Below are 17,532 nucleotides of genomic sequence, written 5' to 3'. Positions count from 1 at the left end.
CAGGAAGCGGGTGGTGCAAGGATTTCCCAGAAGGTACCTTTAATGTGTTTGCATCAGCAGCAAGCAGTTAAGTGCTAGTTTTGGCACCAGGAGTTTAGATGTGCAGCACTACACGTTAGACACCAAGTCATCCAAACCAACATTTTATCCATATGAGTAGAGAAAGTGAACTAAAACATAGCACTATGAGTACATATGAAGTCAAGTTATCGGTGTTCTATCACCTTTTCAGTTTGTAATATTAGAAAAATAAAACAGTTACTAATCAGATGAATATATTGTCATTGCCAACTTGGAAGAGTTTAAAAAACATGAGAAAAACCCCACACTTAAGTTTGTTTTACAAATGTTAGGTCAACCCTAGTAACAAAACTGCTGTACAGAAAGCACCCTCTATGTTTTTGTCAAAATATTTGGAGCCAAAATAATTTTCCCATGCTAGAAAGTCACAGCTATGTTATGTTCAGAAACTCCATTTGGATCTAATGAAAGTGTTGCCTACTAAGTTGCAATATTGTAGCAGAGGCAAAAGCTCAGAAGCTCAAGTACAGTGGTAAATTGCAGTCCCACTCAGTCTCTATGAACTCCAAGGTTGTCCATTTATCTGCCGTTTTCATTTCAACAGATAAAATACTCTGTTGAGTATATAAAAACTGTTATAAAAAGGCAATCATAAAAGATAAGGTATTGGCAGGCATGTCAGCTTTTTTAATAAAAAAAATAGCCATTATATCTATTTAAATAAGGCTTCTTGTTACAGACTGTTCCAGTTACTGAAGAAAACAAGGCCTGATGAAAAAAGGATCCCCCATAAACCTCACACTTCCTGCCCCAAGAACACATTGTACAGAAAAGAAAACATCATTTAATGTGCAAAGTGACAAAAACAAACACTGGGGGAAGCTCCTGAAATGATATGCTCCATCTAGTTTCTCTTGCACTATCGTCAAAGTCTTGAAAAAAACAAAAAAACACCACCCTGAAACAAAGTTCTAAAATACACAAAAAACCCTTCATCTTGATATTCTTTCCAAAACAAATATGTACAGCACATTAATATGCAATATGCAAAAGCTCTGTGTTGCTGTTGGCAACATCTATGCCCTCCCCAACCCTATTCACAAGTGTACCTCTACTAAAACACAATTACATCACTAAGCCTGTTAGTTTGAAAAGGTAATTTAATTCATCTAAAACTTGTAAATTTTCGTGTAGGGGCTCCATTCATTTGTTTCTGGATTGTAGACTTCAATTGTGTTCAAAAATTCGTTGCCATCAAATCCCCCAACTGCATAAATAGTGTTTGCCACCGTTGTGATGCCAGCATTGCTTCTCGGAGTAGTCATATTTCCCATCATCTTCCACTCGTTTTTAGCAGGGTCATACATCTCCACACAGCTCACTGCATGGGAGCCATCAAAGCCTCCACCAACAAAGAGTTTTCCTATGAAAAAGAGACAAAATAGGTGTTTCACTGCTAAGCACCCACTGTACTTCCAAACACAGCCTTCCTTTCCTGGAAGACCAAGCCAGAGCGAAGGAACGTAAGGGTTTCCTGGCAGAAACTTGCTTTTTTCAAGGTCTGGAGTTACAGCACCACCCTACTGAGCTCTTCTGATCATTAGGGCTGATTGGTCTGAAATAATTTCCAAAGCCCAAATTCAAACAGGTGCAGCTCTGCAAGCTGCAAGGGTGATGTTTGGTGTGGGGGTGGGGAGAAAAGGAGGAGAGAGTGAGAGAAGAAAAAAGGGCTGGGGGAGATGCTCCCAAAATAAGAGCTTTTTGTTATGATGGTTACAGTTTTTAAATAATTGAAGGCATAAACCAAGTTCTTCCTGTATCGTTTCCTCCCTTTATTAGAATACAAAGGAACACACCTTTGTGTTCTACTTTCACTGTAGCTCAACATGAAAAATTCATTAAGCATAAGAGGCTGTGTAAGATCGCGGAAGCCTACCATCGTGAACAGCCACCCCAGCTCCCCGTCGAGCCATGTTCATGGGTGCAATCAAAGTCCAGGTATCGTTCTCCGGATTGTAACGCTCCACACTGCTCAGGCAGTTCCACGATTCTGCTCCCCCAATTATGTACAAATACCCACCGAGCTCACACACTGCAGACTGATGTCTCCCTGTAACCAAACACCACGAGTTACAGCCCAGCACAGAAGTAGTGCACTAATAACTTGCCACAGTAGCTGAAACTTATCCAGCTTTTTTGTTTAGAATCCATGGGTTTGCAACTGCCCTTTTTCCCCTCCCTCCCAAATCGCACAGCAGACTTACGGACATTAAGTGGAGCACAACTTGTCCACGATTTTGTTAGAGGATCAAACACATCACAGTTCTTAAGTCCCTTTTGGCCATAAGGATCTGAACCACCAACAATGTAAAGTTTTCCATTCAGGGCACATACTCCTATTCATATAGGAAAGAATAATACGTAAGCTAATAAATTAATAAAGAAAATAACAGCTGATCAGCTGCAGATGTGTTACCTGCATTGCAACGATTGGTTCTCAGTTCTGGAACAGGAGTCCAATCATCTATTTCTGGCTCATACATTTCTCCACAGCTCAAGTCATCTGAGTGGCCATTTGACCCACCCACAACATACAGCTGCCCCTACATGGAAAAAATGAGTACTTTCACATACAAGTGGTCAACTCAAAACATTACCACTTTAGTAAGCTCGTAAATTCAATTAAGCAACTTGTATTATGGTTATATAAGGTTTCCAATATTTGTCCCATCTATGTTTACATAATCTCAACATATTATCTGATCTCCACACACCATTAAAACTGCCATCTGGAACCGAGCTCTCGGTGTTCTCATAGGTGCAATGAAAGTCCAAGCGTCCTTCTGTGGATCATAGCATTCCACTGTGCGCAAGCATTCCTCTCTGTTATATCCACCTAAAATCAAGAGTTTAAATGGTATCAAACTTCCAAAGACCAATTGCACCCCTTACAAATTGAGGGAGCTGCTTTAAAGAACTGTTATTCATTCTCTTACCTGCAGCGATCAGCTTGCCGTTCAGTTCAGCTGTGCCCAACCCAGACCGAGCATACTGCATAGGAGACATGGGCTTCTCTATCACATCGTTTGGCTGAAGCTCAAAGCTCAGACTCTTCAGCAGTCGTGGTGTGCTTGTGGGAGAGCTCTGAGGGCTGTTGCGGCCATGCAGGAATATCACGCACAGCACGCCGTCCAGAACAGCGAGACACAGGTAGGTATTACCTGTAAGTCAGGAGAACAGGAAAGAAGACCGATACGAATGACTTGGAACTTTCTGGGTCAAATTATACACAACACAGGATTTCTGATGGCCCTGTGGACATGGGATCAAAACACTGGTGATCCCAGCTTGGCCCCAATTATTTTAAAAACATCCCACAAATTAGCGTATCATCAGTAAGAAAAAGTGCTGCTTAGAGATGTTGAAGGAAACCCTTGAGGGTGAGAGGTGATGGGTACGTAACACCAGATGCATCTTTAGACAACTCCCCTGCCTCCTCAGATACTCACTGGAAGTTTTCTCTGAAGCAATGATTTTCCATTCATGTTTAGGACTCTGAACAGTAGCACTTGGAGAAAGACTTCCAGAGGAGCTGCTACTTATCTGCTTGTGATCATTCTCACGTGGTGGCTTCTTCTGCAAAATCAAAAGGCAGCTACAGAAACCTATCCAGAGACTACTCCTCTTTCTACCTTTGCTTCCCTGAGCTAACACATAACTATTCAAGAGAACGCTTCAGCTACCACCTCCACAGAGTATCATGTATAGCCCACCTACCACTGCATACTCAACAACAGTAGCCAAAACCCTATATCTTAGCTCAGTACTCATTTCATCCTCTGATTGCACCTTTGTACTGCTGGTGTATGACTAGAAATCATTCCAAATTCCTGGATAAGAATATGCATTACTATCAGGTTTTTCAAGGCTAAGGAAAAACCTCCATCTATTTGGAAAAAAAAAGATTTACAAAGTAGAAGCTACACTTGAACTCTGCTTCTGGAATTTGAGTTAACTGTATAAACCTTTTCAGAAGTGAATTAACTATTCTCTTCATTCCCTGAAGATGAATTAATTTCAGTTCAGTTCCTCTCTGTGTTCCGACTAGCCATTTCTTGGATTTTACTCCCTTGATACTTCCCACTAACAGGAGATTACTGCTCTCTTTTCTTCTTCAATTAAATTTATACTGTAGTTCACATTATTTTGCTAAACTAAGAAAAGCCAAAATTTCACATTTCAGAGACAGCTCGTTAGGTTATATGCAGGCTTTTTCTGAATCAGAAGAACCAAAAGAGAGGTTAAAATTCTGTTTTGTTAAGAAGACATTATAACCACAGGACGAAAATTTACAGTGCCTGCACAGTTCCCTGGAGTCTGATTTCTATGGAAACTGTCATAAGATTTCCAGAATACACCATCTAACTCATAGATAACCTTACACAGAGTTTGACAGCTACACTCAGTTTTGCATGAAAACCAATTCATTTGTGGATAGCATTTTTGTTTCTGAATCTTCATTTAGTTAAAAAGCTTATTATTTTATTCTTGAACTACCTCAACAGTCACTGACATTGCAAAAAACATCTGTAATTCAGAAGTTTTAAAATTACTGACCAATTCTCCAGACCCATTGTCTGTGGGCTTTTGGTGTTCTCTCGACTGCCTGACTTTTCAAAAGCTGGATGCAAATTTCTGAAATTGTTAATTCCAGTTATCAAAAAGGATTTTAAAAAGAAGTTGAGGGCTCTTTGGCCTCATTTCTGAAGAAGAAATTTTTGCAAGTTCACCTCTTAGCTTTTAACTACTATAAGGAATAGCATCGAAAGGTGGTGAAATCTGTGAGGGTTTGCTAAGAAGAATTACAAGTAGAATATTATCTGGCTGCATTTTCATCTCTCTTCACTTCTAAAATCCACATTACAAGATGGAAGTATTTTACATAACCATCTGCAAAAAATTTCAAGTAATATATACTTGCACACATCACTTATGAATTAAAACACACATACTTTTAGCTCAGTGAATTTAAACAAACTATATTTGGATAAAGCAACTGATAGTTTACATTTATTATTTATTATTAGCCTTTGTTTATTTTTTTGTTTGTTTCTTAAATAGTCTCCATTGTCCTGAGCCACGTGTTTTTCAGGAGCTGAGAATCAGTACCATATTTAGCTGGAAGTAAAAAAAAAAAAAAAAAAAAAAATCTCAACAAAACAAACAAAAAAAATCAAAAAACACAAGACAGTCAAAGCATCAGCTCTCTCTCTGGCTCAGAAATTATATACAGATGTATTTTTTGAAATCTCTCTTGCACATTACCAATACAGCTGAACAAAAGAAATGGATGCTGGCAGCTGAAAGAATAGAACTTATGTCTGGAATCTTTTTCTGTGCCAAAATCTTAACAGATGCATAAGTCATTCTCATGAACAGGAAAACTGCAAGCCAAGCAGTCAGTCCACGATTCTTTTCGGTCTCTTGGAGATGATTTCGTCTACATTTCTACTACACTACAACTGATCTGCTACAGCTGACTGCTTCTCTACCATTTCCTCCTTTTAACAGCCTAAGATTTATTTAGAAGTCAAACCTAAAGCACTTCATGTTGCAAAGGCTCACTTTGAGTCAGTCTGCTGATAAACTGACAGTAATCATTGACATTGACAGCAATCAGAACTAAATCATTGCGTCCAGCAGTTTTGAGAAAGACACGCTTTCTTGTCACATATTTCACCATTAAAACTACTGCTGCTTCCTCTGCTACAGGATACAGGACTTCAGGTTGCCGTGAACTGCTCCGGTCTATCTGAGGTTACCTCGGACTCTCTGCAAGTTGTACCTGCACAAACTGAATGTGGTCATCATCACTGCCATACACCTCAGCCTGTCCATCTAGCAGATTTCCATCAAGCAGCTTGTGATCAGCTGAGTAGTACAGCGTTTGAACCTGCAAAAACAACAACAGAATACCCATGTGGCTACTGTCTCCATTATTACTTAGCTACAGGCAGATTACAAAAGGCAGTCGCCAGCATACTTCTTGTCATCTCATCTCAATCTAGCAGAATGACAAAACTAAAAAGAAGCAGATGTCATGGTGGCAATCTTCAAACATTGGATGAAGGTTCCTTACTTTCTCAGCTTGAAAGAAATCTTCAGTTTCCAAGGACTTCTACTGTTTTTTCCAGCACAGAAACATTAGACAAGCAAGAGGTACATTAATTTGCAGAATTACACAAATTCACAATCTCATGCAAGCATTTTTGTTATCCCCGCAAACAAGTTTTCTGCTTTGAAAAATACACATATTTATGTTGACCAGAAAGAGTTAAGGGAAGCCAACAGTGGACTCTAAAAGAAAGGTATGGGGATGAGGGAAGACAACACAAATTTAAGCTCTGGAAGAAACTGTTGTCCACGTCTAAACATCAGATGCAACCGTTTCAATGAAATGCATCTGAATTTCAACATGATCAAAACTTAAAATTAATTAGTTATTCCAAGTGGAAACATACACTCAAGAAGGTATGACAGTTATCAACATGTACTTTTGCCTATACAAGTGTTTCTGAAGATTTACTGTGCCTGTAGTAACAGGCTGGGAAAATTCTGATGTTTGGTGTCTATTTCTAAAGCCCATTTTTTCTAGCCAATTAGAAATTTCGATTCCCCACCAATTTTTCCATTAAAAACTGCCCAGGTTAGATCTAATATTATTATTCATGAGTAAAGCCATTTAATAACACACAACTTTTAAAATAATATATCCTGTAAAGGAGTAAGTAAACACCATTAAATCATCATCATCGTTCTCTGCCCACAGCGGATTTTCTTAGGAGAACTGGGGCAGGACTGCTGCTTCTGTACGTGTCAATACACTTGAGGTTTCTTCTTGGTTCTTCAGCCTTGGTATCCTAGTTTTGTTAATAAACCTATGGGGAGATAAATCAATGGGGAGGAACAACCATTAGAAGCTTTTACCTACTTTGCATTTACAAGTAAAACCTGCAAAGGAAAACATCAAGAATCTACAGCAAGTTTCAGTACCACCTCCCCAGTTCTAAAGCAAGATACATGCCACTTCTGAGATTTCTATACAGCACATAGTGAGCAAAAAAGGAAAGCGGAAGACCAGACTGAACAGTTCATTCAGCTCACCTGAACACCCCCCCAGTTTCTCAGCTTAGGGGTACCTACAGTAAAATTTAAATTCTTTAGGGTCATAGTTAAAAAAAGTGGAAAAAAAAGAAAAAGGGATCATCCTTCATACTGATTTTTTTTAATATTAAAAAAAAAAAAGACAATGATGTTTAATCCCATTTTCTTAAAGACTAACCTCTTCCATTAGATCTTCCAGGCTGTCTCCATTCTCCCAGATGCTGCGCTGTACCCAGTTGATTACCTTTGTGTATAATTTGCCATTGCTAGGTAGGCCAACATTGTCTTCAAGCATTACTTCAAGCTTGAAATAGAAGAGGAAGGGAAGTGAATTACTGAATGACTTACTCCGTGGGTTTTACCCTTTTATTTGCAGCATACTGTACCTGATGTAGTGAGCATTACTCCTGCTTTTCAGTGGAGCTAGAAGGCAGCAGGAGCTTTTGGTTTGTGCAGTAGAAACTAGTAAGCACATTGAAGTACAACTGCAGTTGTACTCAGCTGTACTTGACTGCTCTACAGTCAAGTTGCACATTAGCATGAATATTATACAGAATGTTCATGTTGTTTTTTTAAAAAAAAACTCAGCATACTATGGCTTCCCTTTTGGGAGCAGGAAAACTTTACATTTGTTCCTTGGATTACTTTTTGTAAAGGTGATTTCTAACTCCCTTCACATTGCCTGCTGTCCCATACCAAAAGTAAGTCTACAAACTTCAGCTAACCTTTAACCGTGGAAGTTTGAGAAATTCCTCCTGTTCTGAAATCTGCAAAAGATGTTCCTGAATGTAGCCATCAATCTTGTTCAACAAACGTGAGTCTCCCATAGAACTTCCAAAATTTCGGTAAGAGATGCAGCTCTGAACATCCATCTTGGAGAGCAAGTAGTCACCACAAACCTTTTAAGACAGGAAGCTGCATCTTAATTTACACACTTTTTATATGTATTTTATATGTATTATCCACCCCAACACAGAAACAATTTTTTTTTTTTTTTTTAACTGCAGAACAGTGACTGTTTGTCTGTTGTCATCTCCCCGCACTAGCTGCTATAAATGAAATGTCACCTTCCATAAGAATATGCATACATTAGCTTTTATATGTGTAGGACTTTCTTCTACTTACATGTATGTGTTTCTTCGCAAATCTGTTCAAAAATACAGATACAAATCCCAATTGCCTTGTCAAAGGTATCCCCATTTTCAGCAAGAGCGAGCATTTTGGAAACCAAGCTCAAAACTTAGGTTCTGCAGTGTGTGTGTTACTTCTTTTTCACGTACCACTGCCACAGATTTACAGAGCCAATTATGCCCCCCTGAAAACAACCAAGCACATCAGTGCTCCCATGAACCTTAAGGTAATTAACCAGCTAAGATTCATAAGCCATTTTACTTACACATGTGCACAAAGAGAAACAGCTTCAGAGAGCCCTTCAGCACAAGGATAACACAAACTGAAGCAATACATGCTGATGTCACTCAAATTAACACTGTGCAAAAGCTTACCCGCTAAGCACTTTTTCCACAGAATTTTTTAGTCTCACTACCACCAAAAAGCGTAACACTGTCTGACTGAGAAAACGGAACAGACCTCTGGAAGAGCTGAGAACTGTACCTGCTTAACTCTCTCCATCTTCAACTTCTTTGCTGCTGAGTATACATCTTTCACAAGTTCTTTATCAGCTTTTAACCTATTGAAGAAAGAAACGTAACTTCATTACTTTGATTCTTTATAATTAAAACTTGCCCTCATTTCTCAGAAAAGTACTTACTGAGCAGTATAGGCATAGTTCAACAGAACTTCAACAGCATCTGGATTGAGATCATCGAATTTGACATGGGAAATTCCATGAGAATCACTATCACTATTGAAGATTTCAAACAGGTAGGGACTGCAGCAAGCCAGCACAGCTCTGTGCGCCAACATCTCATGTCCACACACCTTTATTTAAAAAACAGATGAAAATCCACAGGGTTGTAAGATTTTCTAAAAGAAATATATTTATATTGTAACACAGTATAAAGACCTTCCCAAGTGAATGGCACGATTCAAATCAATTTATTGATCAATAGTAATCAATACTGCCTTCAACTTACAACACTAATGAGTTTTTTCAGGTGATGTATGGTGCTTCTCTCAAAGTAGTATCTGTTTCTTTTTTTTAAATATGGATTTTCCAGAAATATATATATATAGTACTACAAAACATAATGAAAAAACATATTCAACCATAATACTTGAGAGGAAAAAAGTTACCTGGAGTCGGACATCGCAGAACTGACCACTTTTACGTAAGGCATTTAGTTTGGCAACAGATGACTCGATGAAATTTTCATCTTCAAACATCAAATATCCATTAGGAATCATTTTGGAGTTGGTCTGGCTGAGAACAGAATGTGTATCATTTTCAGATATAACATTTTGCTTCCATATAGAAGTACAATTAACACATCACTTGCAAACATTCATAAGAACTTTCTCAAAAGAACATCCACCTCAAAAAAAAAAAAAAAAAACTACAAGAGTACAACTGCTGATGACTGTGTTAACAACAATACTTTGGATTGCCCAGATTATTGATTTTTCAAAATGAGATGCTCCACAACTTTTTTTTCCCTTTCAACTTTTCCACATCCCATCCGCAGGTACCAACAGATGCTGAACCTGTGCTTGCTCTCTGTGAGCAAACTGGAAACCACTAGATTAGGCAAGAAACTTTATTTCCCTCTATGAAGATCAGACCTGGAAGATTCATTGCTATTTTCTGCTCACTGCATAAAATGTCATATTGACCAGATTTATTTCTGCACAGACCTAAAGCGCAGCTGCATCGAAAACTAAAAACTGAGAATTTAAAGTAAAAAGGGAAGTCAAATAGCCATAGAAATTCAAAAAAAAAAAGTTTGATTTTATGAATGTAATGGCTGAAATATTTCAGAGTAGCTGAGAACTATAAGAGAAAACAGACAGATTGAAATATATTCTGTATCACCACCATGTATTTTAAGTCCTCATGAAGCTAAAGCAACTTCCCCTGAACATCTTACCCATATACAAACATGTCACCTCATGCAACTTGGACCAAGACTGGAAAAATAACTTCAGGAAACTATCTATCTTTTGAACTTGAAAGCTATTTTGTAAGTCATTTAACTTTTTTTTTTTTTTTTTTTTTTTTTTTAATCTAAGCACTTTTTCTAAAGTCCTCTTAAGAAATAGAAAGCTAACTAAGAGTACTAAAATAAGACCCTGAGATGACATACTGAATTTGTCTCTCTCTCAAATCTTTGAGTTGCCTATGTATGCAAAAGTAAAGTTTCCTCAACAATTTTAGAGGAAATAATATGTGGAATGCTAGTAACATTGTCAGCAATAATTTATATTTCCATATGAAATTAAAAAAAATGTAAATGATTAAACAACCCCCAACAAAATACAAAAATTGGAAATAAAGTACAAAAATAATAGCAAGCTCCACACAAATAATTTTAGCTTTATTCCACTTGTTTTAACTTCACTTAATACAGAAAGTATTTGACTGTAAACTGGCAATAGTCCTACTTCCAGATGTTTTTATTTGCATAGATTTTCAATTGTTACAACTTAAAATTAAAAAAAAAAAAAAAAAAAAAAAAAAAAAAAAAAAAGAGGACAGGAAGTTTTTAAAGTCACAGAATTTCAGCAAAACTATTAATTATTGAATACACATCTACCAGTATTAACTTACCTAGCAAATATATTACTGTAAATTTTTAACTGGGAGGTCTTAAATTATTCCTATGGTATCCCTGTGTAAAAACAGAGCGCTTCAGTTTCAGTATCCTCTGATAGGGAAGATGTTTGTTGAAATGCAAAAACAGACGTGTCTTTGCAGCTGTAATATGGATTCCAAATCTATCAGGCTTGAAGATGATGTAATCAAGTCCTTAAGAGCTATAGACATGAATTTCTTCTGTGATAATCGTGCATCGTAATCTGCAATAAAGAAATTATCAAGTAAGGACAATATATAATGCTACCACATATTTCTGGTGAAATTTAGTCTCCTAAAGCAGAAGTTCCTGATGCCTCAAAAACAAGTCTTCTGTACAAAGAGAAAACAACCTGAGAAATTCCATATTGACACCACTACAGCCTCATGTCTAACAACAGGTGCACCATACCAGTTCCTACACACACAGAGACAAGATAGTAGCTATAGCAGTATTTAGAAAAAAAAAGTTAGAACAGCTGAATCCAATTTTCAGACAATTCCTTACCAATCCTGACTTTCAGCACTTCCTATATCTACGTATTGCTGCTTGCTTACACAAGAAGACAAATTCTCAAGTAACAAAACAAAAACTACTAGACATATATAGAAAAAGAAGCCACTCCACATGCCTCCTACCTTTTGCTTTTCCTATACTTATCTACTTGTATCCTTCTTCTCCTAAACGCCTAAAATGGACCGAAGATGGATTAAGGACACGTCTGAAAGGACTGGACATGTCTCCAGTCTTAGGTACTTCCAAATAAACAACAGTAAAGTCAGAAATTGCCGTTTTCTACGAAAAACCTCTTGGATAATGAGTCTCTTCACTACGCCCGAGCAGGACCCGTCAGCTGCAGCCAAGCCCCACGCAGGCACCGCAGCCCGGGGTAGCTCTGGGGGGATCCTTCATGTGGGGGCTGTTTATGCCGGCCTTTGCGGGGAGGGGAGAAGGGGAGGAGGAGCAGCAGCAGGGAGGGAGCAGGCAACAACCACCCACTCTGGAACTTTCCATGACCCTGCTGCCGCCCCGGGAAAACATCAATCACTTTATCCACTTGAGTTCCCCGCTGCAGTTCCCGAGTGATATTTGTAGCTACAGATTAAATGCCGCACTGGGAATCAGGTTTCCTTAAAATAGGTGCAGCCCATTTTTCTTGTCAAAACTTAAAAGTCACCTACAGAGCAGGCAAAGAGCCCCGTGGCTCTCCTGCCCAGCCACAGCCAGGACCATTTTGTCAGGAACTGGCCCTCCTTCGGACTTCAAGCACATCAGCAGCAGCCCAAGCACAGGACCGATCCTCCCGGACAGCAGGGGGCATTATGCCACAGCACAGCAGCTCCCCAGGGAAAGAAACTGCTTCCACCCATCCCTATCAGCTTCCCAGAACCCTGAGGACAGGCCGTGGCAGTCAGCAGACAGCCAGGTAGCCAGAGTTAGCGTTAACTACATTTGGCCACTAGCAAAGGCATGAACACAAAGCAAACAACAGAAAATGAAGGCTTCTTGCCTTATTGGTGCAGCAGGGAAGACATCTCCAGTTTCTAAAGCAAACAAGGAGTTTCACTTCTTAAAGACAACCTGGTGTCCACACTGCCCGTGGAGATTCATCTCGTTTGAAATATTCTCTTGTTCAAAGATGCAGAGATGCTATTTCTACACAAGTATGGCAGTGAACTAGTTCCAAAAGAAGTTGTAAGAAAGTAGTAGAAGTTGGGCTTCATCACGACTATTTTCAAATGTACAAGAGTTACAGCCAGGAGACCTCGGAGTTTGCAATTTCAGGTTTTAGACCTGCCTTTTCCCTCCCAGGGACCACCACGAGGCACTGCTCACCTGCTCTGAGGTCCACAATTACCAAAGCAAATTAAATGTACATTGCTCCCATATCCAGACAAACAGGCTTCCAGCTTGCTTGCAATTGGCATTATGTACTCCCCTGTTCAATATTCACTGGAACTGCTGCTAATTACCAGTGTCAAGGCTTTGGGTATATTTCAAGTTACACGACAACTATTCAAATACTTTCAGTTAAGCACCAGAACCATCCCCATTCTGTCTGCATCTCCAGGCATGTCCTGCCATGTTCTGTTCTAACAGAACAACTTAATTTCATGGGCAGTGTTTCAATTTCGCCCTGTGTGCTCACTTACAACCTTCAAGACCTATAAAGGGCATCCAAAATAACTCTGGACTTAAACAAAAGATCTGTCCTTTAAAGTGTTCCTTCACACATGAATGCAAGACTCTGCATTTATGCACCTAGCAGTATTTTCTAATATTTTCTAAGAATCTGAACATCTTAACTACTGCCACTAAGTTTTAGTACTGTTGTATGCAAACCATGGCTAGTATTAGTATTCAAAGGCAGCATTAATGAATATGCTTGTGTTATTTGCATTCTGCACTCTTTCTGTTCTGGTACACCAATGGTAGAACAATTGTTTTCATCAGTTAAAAATCAACAAAAAGCCAAGTGACAGCATTTTCTACTTTAAAGGCTATAAAAAGGTACTGCAAACAAATTCCTTTCTATGGTCACTTTGAAATTTACGTAACCCTTTAATTACCAGTTTTTCTGATTTTTTCTTATATTCCCTTCTAGCTTACCATCAAGAACTGTCACCAGAACTATCACAATTTTTTTTATTATTATTACTATTCTTAATTCTCTGGGATTTTTATTTATTTATTTATTTATTTTTTTAATCAAGTGTGACAGTCACAGATCACTGTAAGCTAGGTAAAGCATGAGGTCTGATACCTCTGAAATTACTTTTCAAGCTCCATCAAAATGGAATCATTTAAAGACTTTAAAGCCACAGAACCAGCACTCCCAACCAGGAACTGGGTATCTCCATTTGAGAAAATTGTTTCTTGAGAGAAGGCCTATTTCCTGCACACAGTTTTAATCCAAAGCAAGAAGCGAGTGATCAGGGTTTGCATTGTAGTTTTTGCCTTAAGGATTTTGACTGGTGCTGAGCCTGGAGGCATCACCCCGCAGCCAGGAGCCAGCTCGAGGCTGCTAAGCACTCCCGCCATGCTGCTGCAGCTGAGCAGAGGAACGCCATAACTCAGGTGCCTGCTTCTCACTCGACTGAAACTTCACTGGGTTCCTGTAACTGCAGTGCCCGAACACTTACCCCTATGCACAGGCTGAGATCTCCATTTCCAGTGGTACATCTTCTTATGGAAGATTCACAGCTCAGCTAAAAATTTTTCTATAAGTTCACTGCACTTAGCTGACTCCCAGAAGAGATACTTTCTCCTCTTAAACTCATCTTGTCATTTCACTGCATATACACTTTAAGGTGCATTTTCAAAAGACTCATTTAAATAATGATGTCTTCTCATCTTTCACTGCACTCTCCTCTTACGCCTATCTAGCAATGCAAACAGTACTGAAATATGATCAGGTCAGGCAGTTAGAAGAGCAATTAAATGTCATAATTGATACATTTTACTTTGTTGGTTGTGTTTAGTACTTACAATCCCCTCACACAGAAAACATTGCAACATCAAAAATATTTTAAAAAGCCATTAAAAAAAAACTGCATTAAGATTACTGTTGAATTTCTCTGAAGTCTTCAACCCGTTGCCATGATCTAGGACTGTCCTCTACAGAGCCACTTCTGGGGACAGCACGTGCTGCAGCCTCGGGTAAGGTACCAGGCCGGCAGGTCCCGGCACTAAGGCTGTCCATGGCCAAACACCACACGTGCTATTTCTTCTTCCTCCCAGTTGAGAACTTAGGTCTAGTCCGGTGGTACTTCCATGTGCAGTACTTCATTAAAAAATTGAAGTCGATGCTTTATGCCAATTTTGCACAAGATTGTTTGCCATATTAAGGTATTACCTCTTCAACTCAACAGTAAACCATTGATTTTTCAGTTAATGTTTTAGTTTGGGAGATACTTTTAAAACTTTTGATTACAAGTTGATGCCTGTTGATACAATGATTGACACTTGTTGATGCAGTGGAACATAAATGGAATTTAACACCACAGTTGGTGTTCCTAAATGTTTTCTGCTTGCTGAGGGCTTTCCTGCTTTTCACAGCCTACTTCAGAAGAAATACAGGTCAGACCTATGAGTACTTACAGTCCCTTACCCGTATCATATTTTCACATCTGGGTTTGCATTTGGGTAAAATACTATGGGCTAAGACATATGCCAATGTAATTTACACCACTGAACAGACTCAACTTCTTTACACCAGTGATTTAATACAAGTAAAGACTCATAGATTATGTATCAAATTTGGTTTGTGTATTACTTTTTGGTTATTTTCCACTACAGATTTAGTCTGGTCCGTAACTGTGACCTGTAAATGACATTGATGTGTTTTGCTGCAAATCAACCCACACCATGCCCCATGTCCCCACAGTGAGGAGAAAGGGATAGAGCATTTACTATCACCAGTTAAGGACTGCAGGGAAAGGAGAAAGTACTATGGACATTTTCCAACACCTTTTACATGTAGTCCAAGAAAATGCAATACTTGTACTGTATTATAGAGAGCAAGGCTACAGAGCTCTGTATACACAAACGTGCTTGAAGACTTAGAAAAATTTACAAGAAGCAGGTTTTGTGCTAGAATGTTACTGCTCCTTCCACTACAACTCAGCTGCAACACACTCAGCTGCCCAGTTAGGGCTCATTTCCAGTGCTTTTCTGCCATGCTTCTGCCACTCTCTCTTTCACTGTCTCATGTTCCTTTTTCCATACCATTTCTGCACTTCCTCTTCTCCTATTCCTCCTTGTTAAAACTTTTTTGTTGTTCTCATTGTCTTTGTCTACTTTCTGCCTCATACGTAGTCTGTTAAAACTCTCCCACCCCTCACCCCCATGGATTTCTGCTAGCACACTTCCTACAGTTCTTCAAATGTTTATCACACAACCAGCAAACTGTTTGGGTTTGTTTGTTGTCGCATCCCTCCCAGCTGGGCAGTTTTTGCCTTTAACACTCCCCACTCCTTAAAAACTCAAACTGAGGAAAAAAAAAAAAAAAAAAAGTACCTATTTACAGTAGCTAAAGTACCATTTCCTAGTTGGCATGTATTTGCCGACTGTTGCATCCTGTGCTCCAGGAGCTGGGTTTGTGGTGACAAAATCCACCTTCTAATATTAAACCAACCTCACCATGGCAGCAGTACATCCTGCTTAGCTCCTTACTTTGTAGATCCCTGACGGAAAAGAATAAATGTGATGTCTACACACCCATCACTGAAAAAAAAAAAAAAAAAAAAAAAGGATTTCCCCTTCACAAATTGTGACGAATAAGGAAAGAGTGATATGATACTGAATTTCCACTAGCCTGTCACCACTCGGCCTTGCTATCCTTCTTCCTTCGTAAGTAACTCGGCTGCCTCGCCTCTCACTTTGTCAACATTTTTTCACCCTTCACGGAACCGCAACCAATTTGCTTTTTGTGTTGCTGGGAGTCTGGGGCGCAGCCCCGAACCTGCCGAGGCCGGGCCGTTCTCCGCCCTGAAGGGCCCCAGAGGCGCTGCGAGGCCGCCGCTTGCAGGCAGGCGGCCCTGCCGCGGCTCGCCCCCTCCCCTCGAGCGCTCACGCCCAGAGGGGCTTTGATTTATCGCCCGCCTCCAGCAGCGCCACCGGGCCCGCAGCCGCGGTGCCGCCGCGTTATCTGGCTCCCAGAAGCGATGCGGGTGCCGGGCGGCCGTGCCCGTGGCAGCACGCGTCCCTCGGCCCCCGGCCGTGACCTGCTGCGCGCCAGGCCCGGCTCCGGGCGCTCTCCTCGGGCGGCCGGGCTGCGGCGGAGCGGCGGCCTGACCTTGGAGCGCCGCCCGAGGGCGGATCGCGCCTCCTCTCCTCGGCGCAACTTCGGGATTTGAGAAACGTCTTGCAAAAAGCACAACGCCCCGGCCCGGCGGGGAGGCGGAGGGCTCCGCTCGCCCTGCCGGTCCCACGGCGCTGCCCGCCCCGCCCGCCGCCATGCCCCGCGCCGGGAACAAAGAGCCGCGGCCCCCCGCCGCCCCCCGCGCTCCGCCGCCGCCCCACCTGGTGCCTCTGAGCGCAGACGACGCCGTTCATATTGGGAGGCTCCAGGCTGCGAGGGAAGCCGAGGCGGAGACGCAGCCCCAGCCAGCAGGAAGAGGGAGCGGAGTGAGGCGGCGGCGGAGGGAGAACGCGAGGGAGAACGCAGGCGGCAGGCGGAGCGGGGCACGGCGCCGAGGACCCGCCGCCGGAGCAGGAAGAGCCCGCGGCGCCCTCCGCCTCCTGCGGGGCGGGCGGGAGGCGGTGCCGAGACACGGGGCGGCCGCGCCCTGCCGGCCTCCGCCCTCCTTCCTGCCGTGCGTCCCTCCGTCCTGCCCTGGCTCCCGAGGGGTCAGGGCCGGCTGGCCGGCCGGAGGACGGGGGTGCTGCCGCCGCCCGAGGGGAGCGGGAGCCGGTGGCGGCCGGGGGCCGTGAGGGCAGGCGGGAGGCTTGCCCCGGGGCTGGGAGAGCGCCGGACGCGCAGGGGAAGGAGGCGGCGTGAGAGAAGGCAGAGGCCGGCCCAGGGCCGTGTCTTTGCGCAGATGCCCTCGCGCCCTTTCTGGTAGCTCTTAGCTCAAGCGCGCCCAGCTCGATG

The 17,532-nt window shown here is 41.5% G+C and overlaps 1 protein-coding gene across 3 annotated transcripts; it reads right to left on the bottom strand.

The window, feature by feature from the left end:
- Positions 1-9: 9 nt before the first annotated feature.
- On the bottom strand, positions 10-17,161 carry IVNS1ABP (influenza virus NS1A binding protein). Of its 3 annotated transcripts, none has more exons than XM_082765636.1 (15): positions 16,962-17,161; positions 10,913-11,160; positions 9,442-9,568; positions 8,957-9,126; positions 8,800-8,875; positions 7,911-8,084; positions 7,364-7,489; positions 5,867-5,974; positions 3,531-3,657; positions 3,018-3,242; positions 2,796-2,917; positions 2,498-2,624; positions 2,286-2,417; positions 1,958-2,131; positions 10-1,444 (listed from the first exon to the last, which is right to left on the bottom strand). In XM_082765636.1, the coding sequence occupies exons 3-15, from the start codon at positions 9,550-9,552 to the stop codon at positions 1,191-1,193; spliced, it is 1,926 nt and encodes a 641-aa protein (XP_082621762.1). In that variant the 5' UTR covers positions 9,553-9,568; positions 10,913-11,160; positions 16,962-17,161; the 3' UTR covers positions 10-1,190. The 3 variants fall into 3 exon arrangements, with proteins under 3 accessions (XP_082621762.1, XP_082621764.1, XP_082621763.1); XM_082765638.1 differs by having other exon boundaries at positions 9,442-9,564; XM_082765637.1 differs by lacking the exon at positions 16,962-17,161 and adding an exon at positions 11,576-11,821.
- Positions 17,162-17,532: the final 371 nt, after the last annotated feature.

This window comes from Aythya marila (assembly GCF_965140915.1).
Source record: "Aythya marila genome assembly, chromosome: 8".
NCBI classification, from domain to species: Eukaryota; Metazoa; Chordata; class Aves; order Anseriformes; family Anatidae; genus Aythya; species Aythya marila.
Note: the sequence above shows the minus strand (reverse complement) of the source record. Positions and strands in the feature narration are given on the sequence as shown.

What these genes read in the sequence shown, in the direction of transcription:
- IVNS1ABP (XM_082765636.1), bottom strand. Translation starts at nt 9,552, where the DNA reads ATGATTCCTAATGGATATTTGATGTTTGAAGATGAAAATTTCATCGAG. An exon ending in AACCAATCGTTGCAATGCAG is followed by an intron (nt 2,418 to 2,497) that starts GTAACACATCTG and finishes CTATATGAATAG; the next exon opens with GAGTATGTGCCCTGAATGGA. An exon ending in TGGGGTGGCTGTTCACGATG is followed by an intron (nt 1,445 to 1,957) that starts GTAGGCTTCCGC and finishes TCTTTTTCATAG; the next exon opens with GAAAACTCTTTGTTGGTGGA.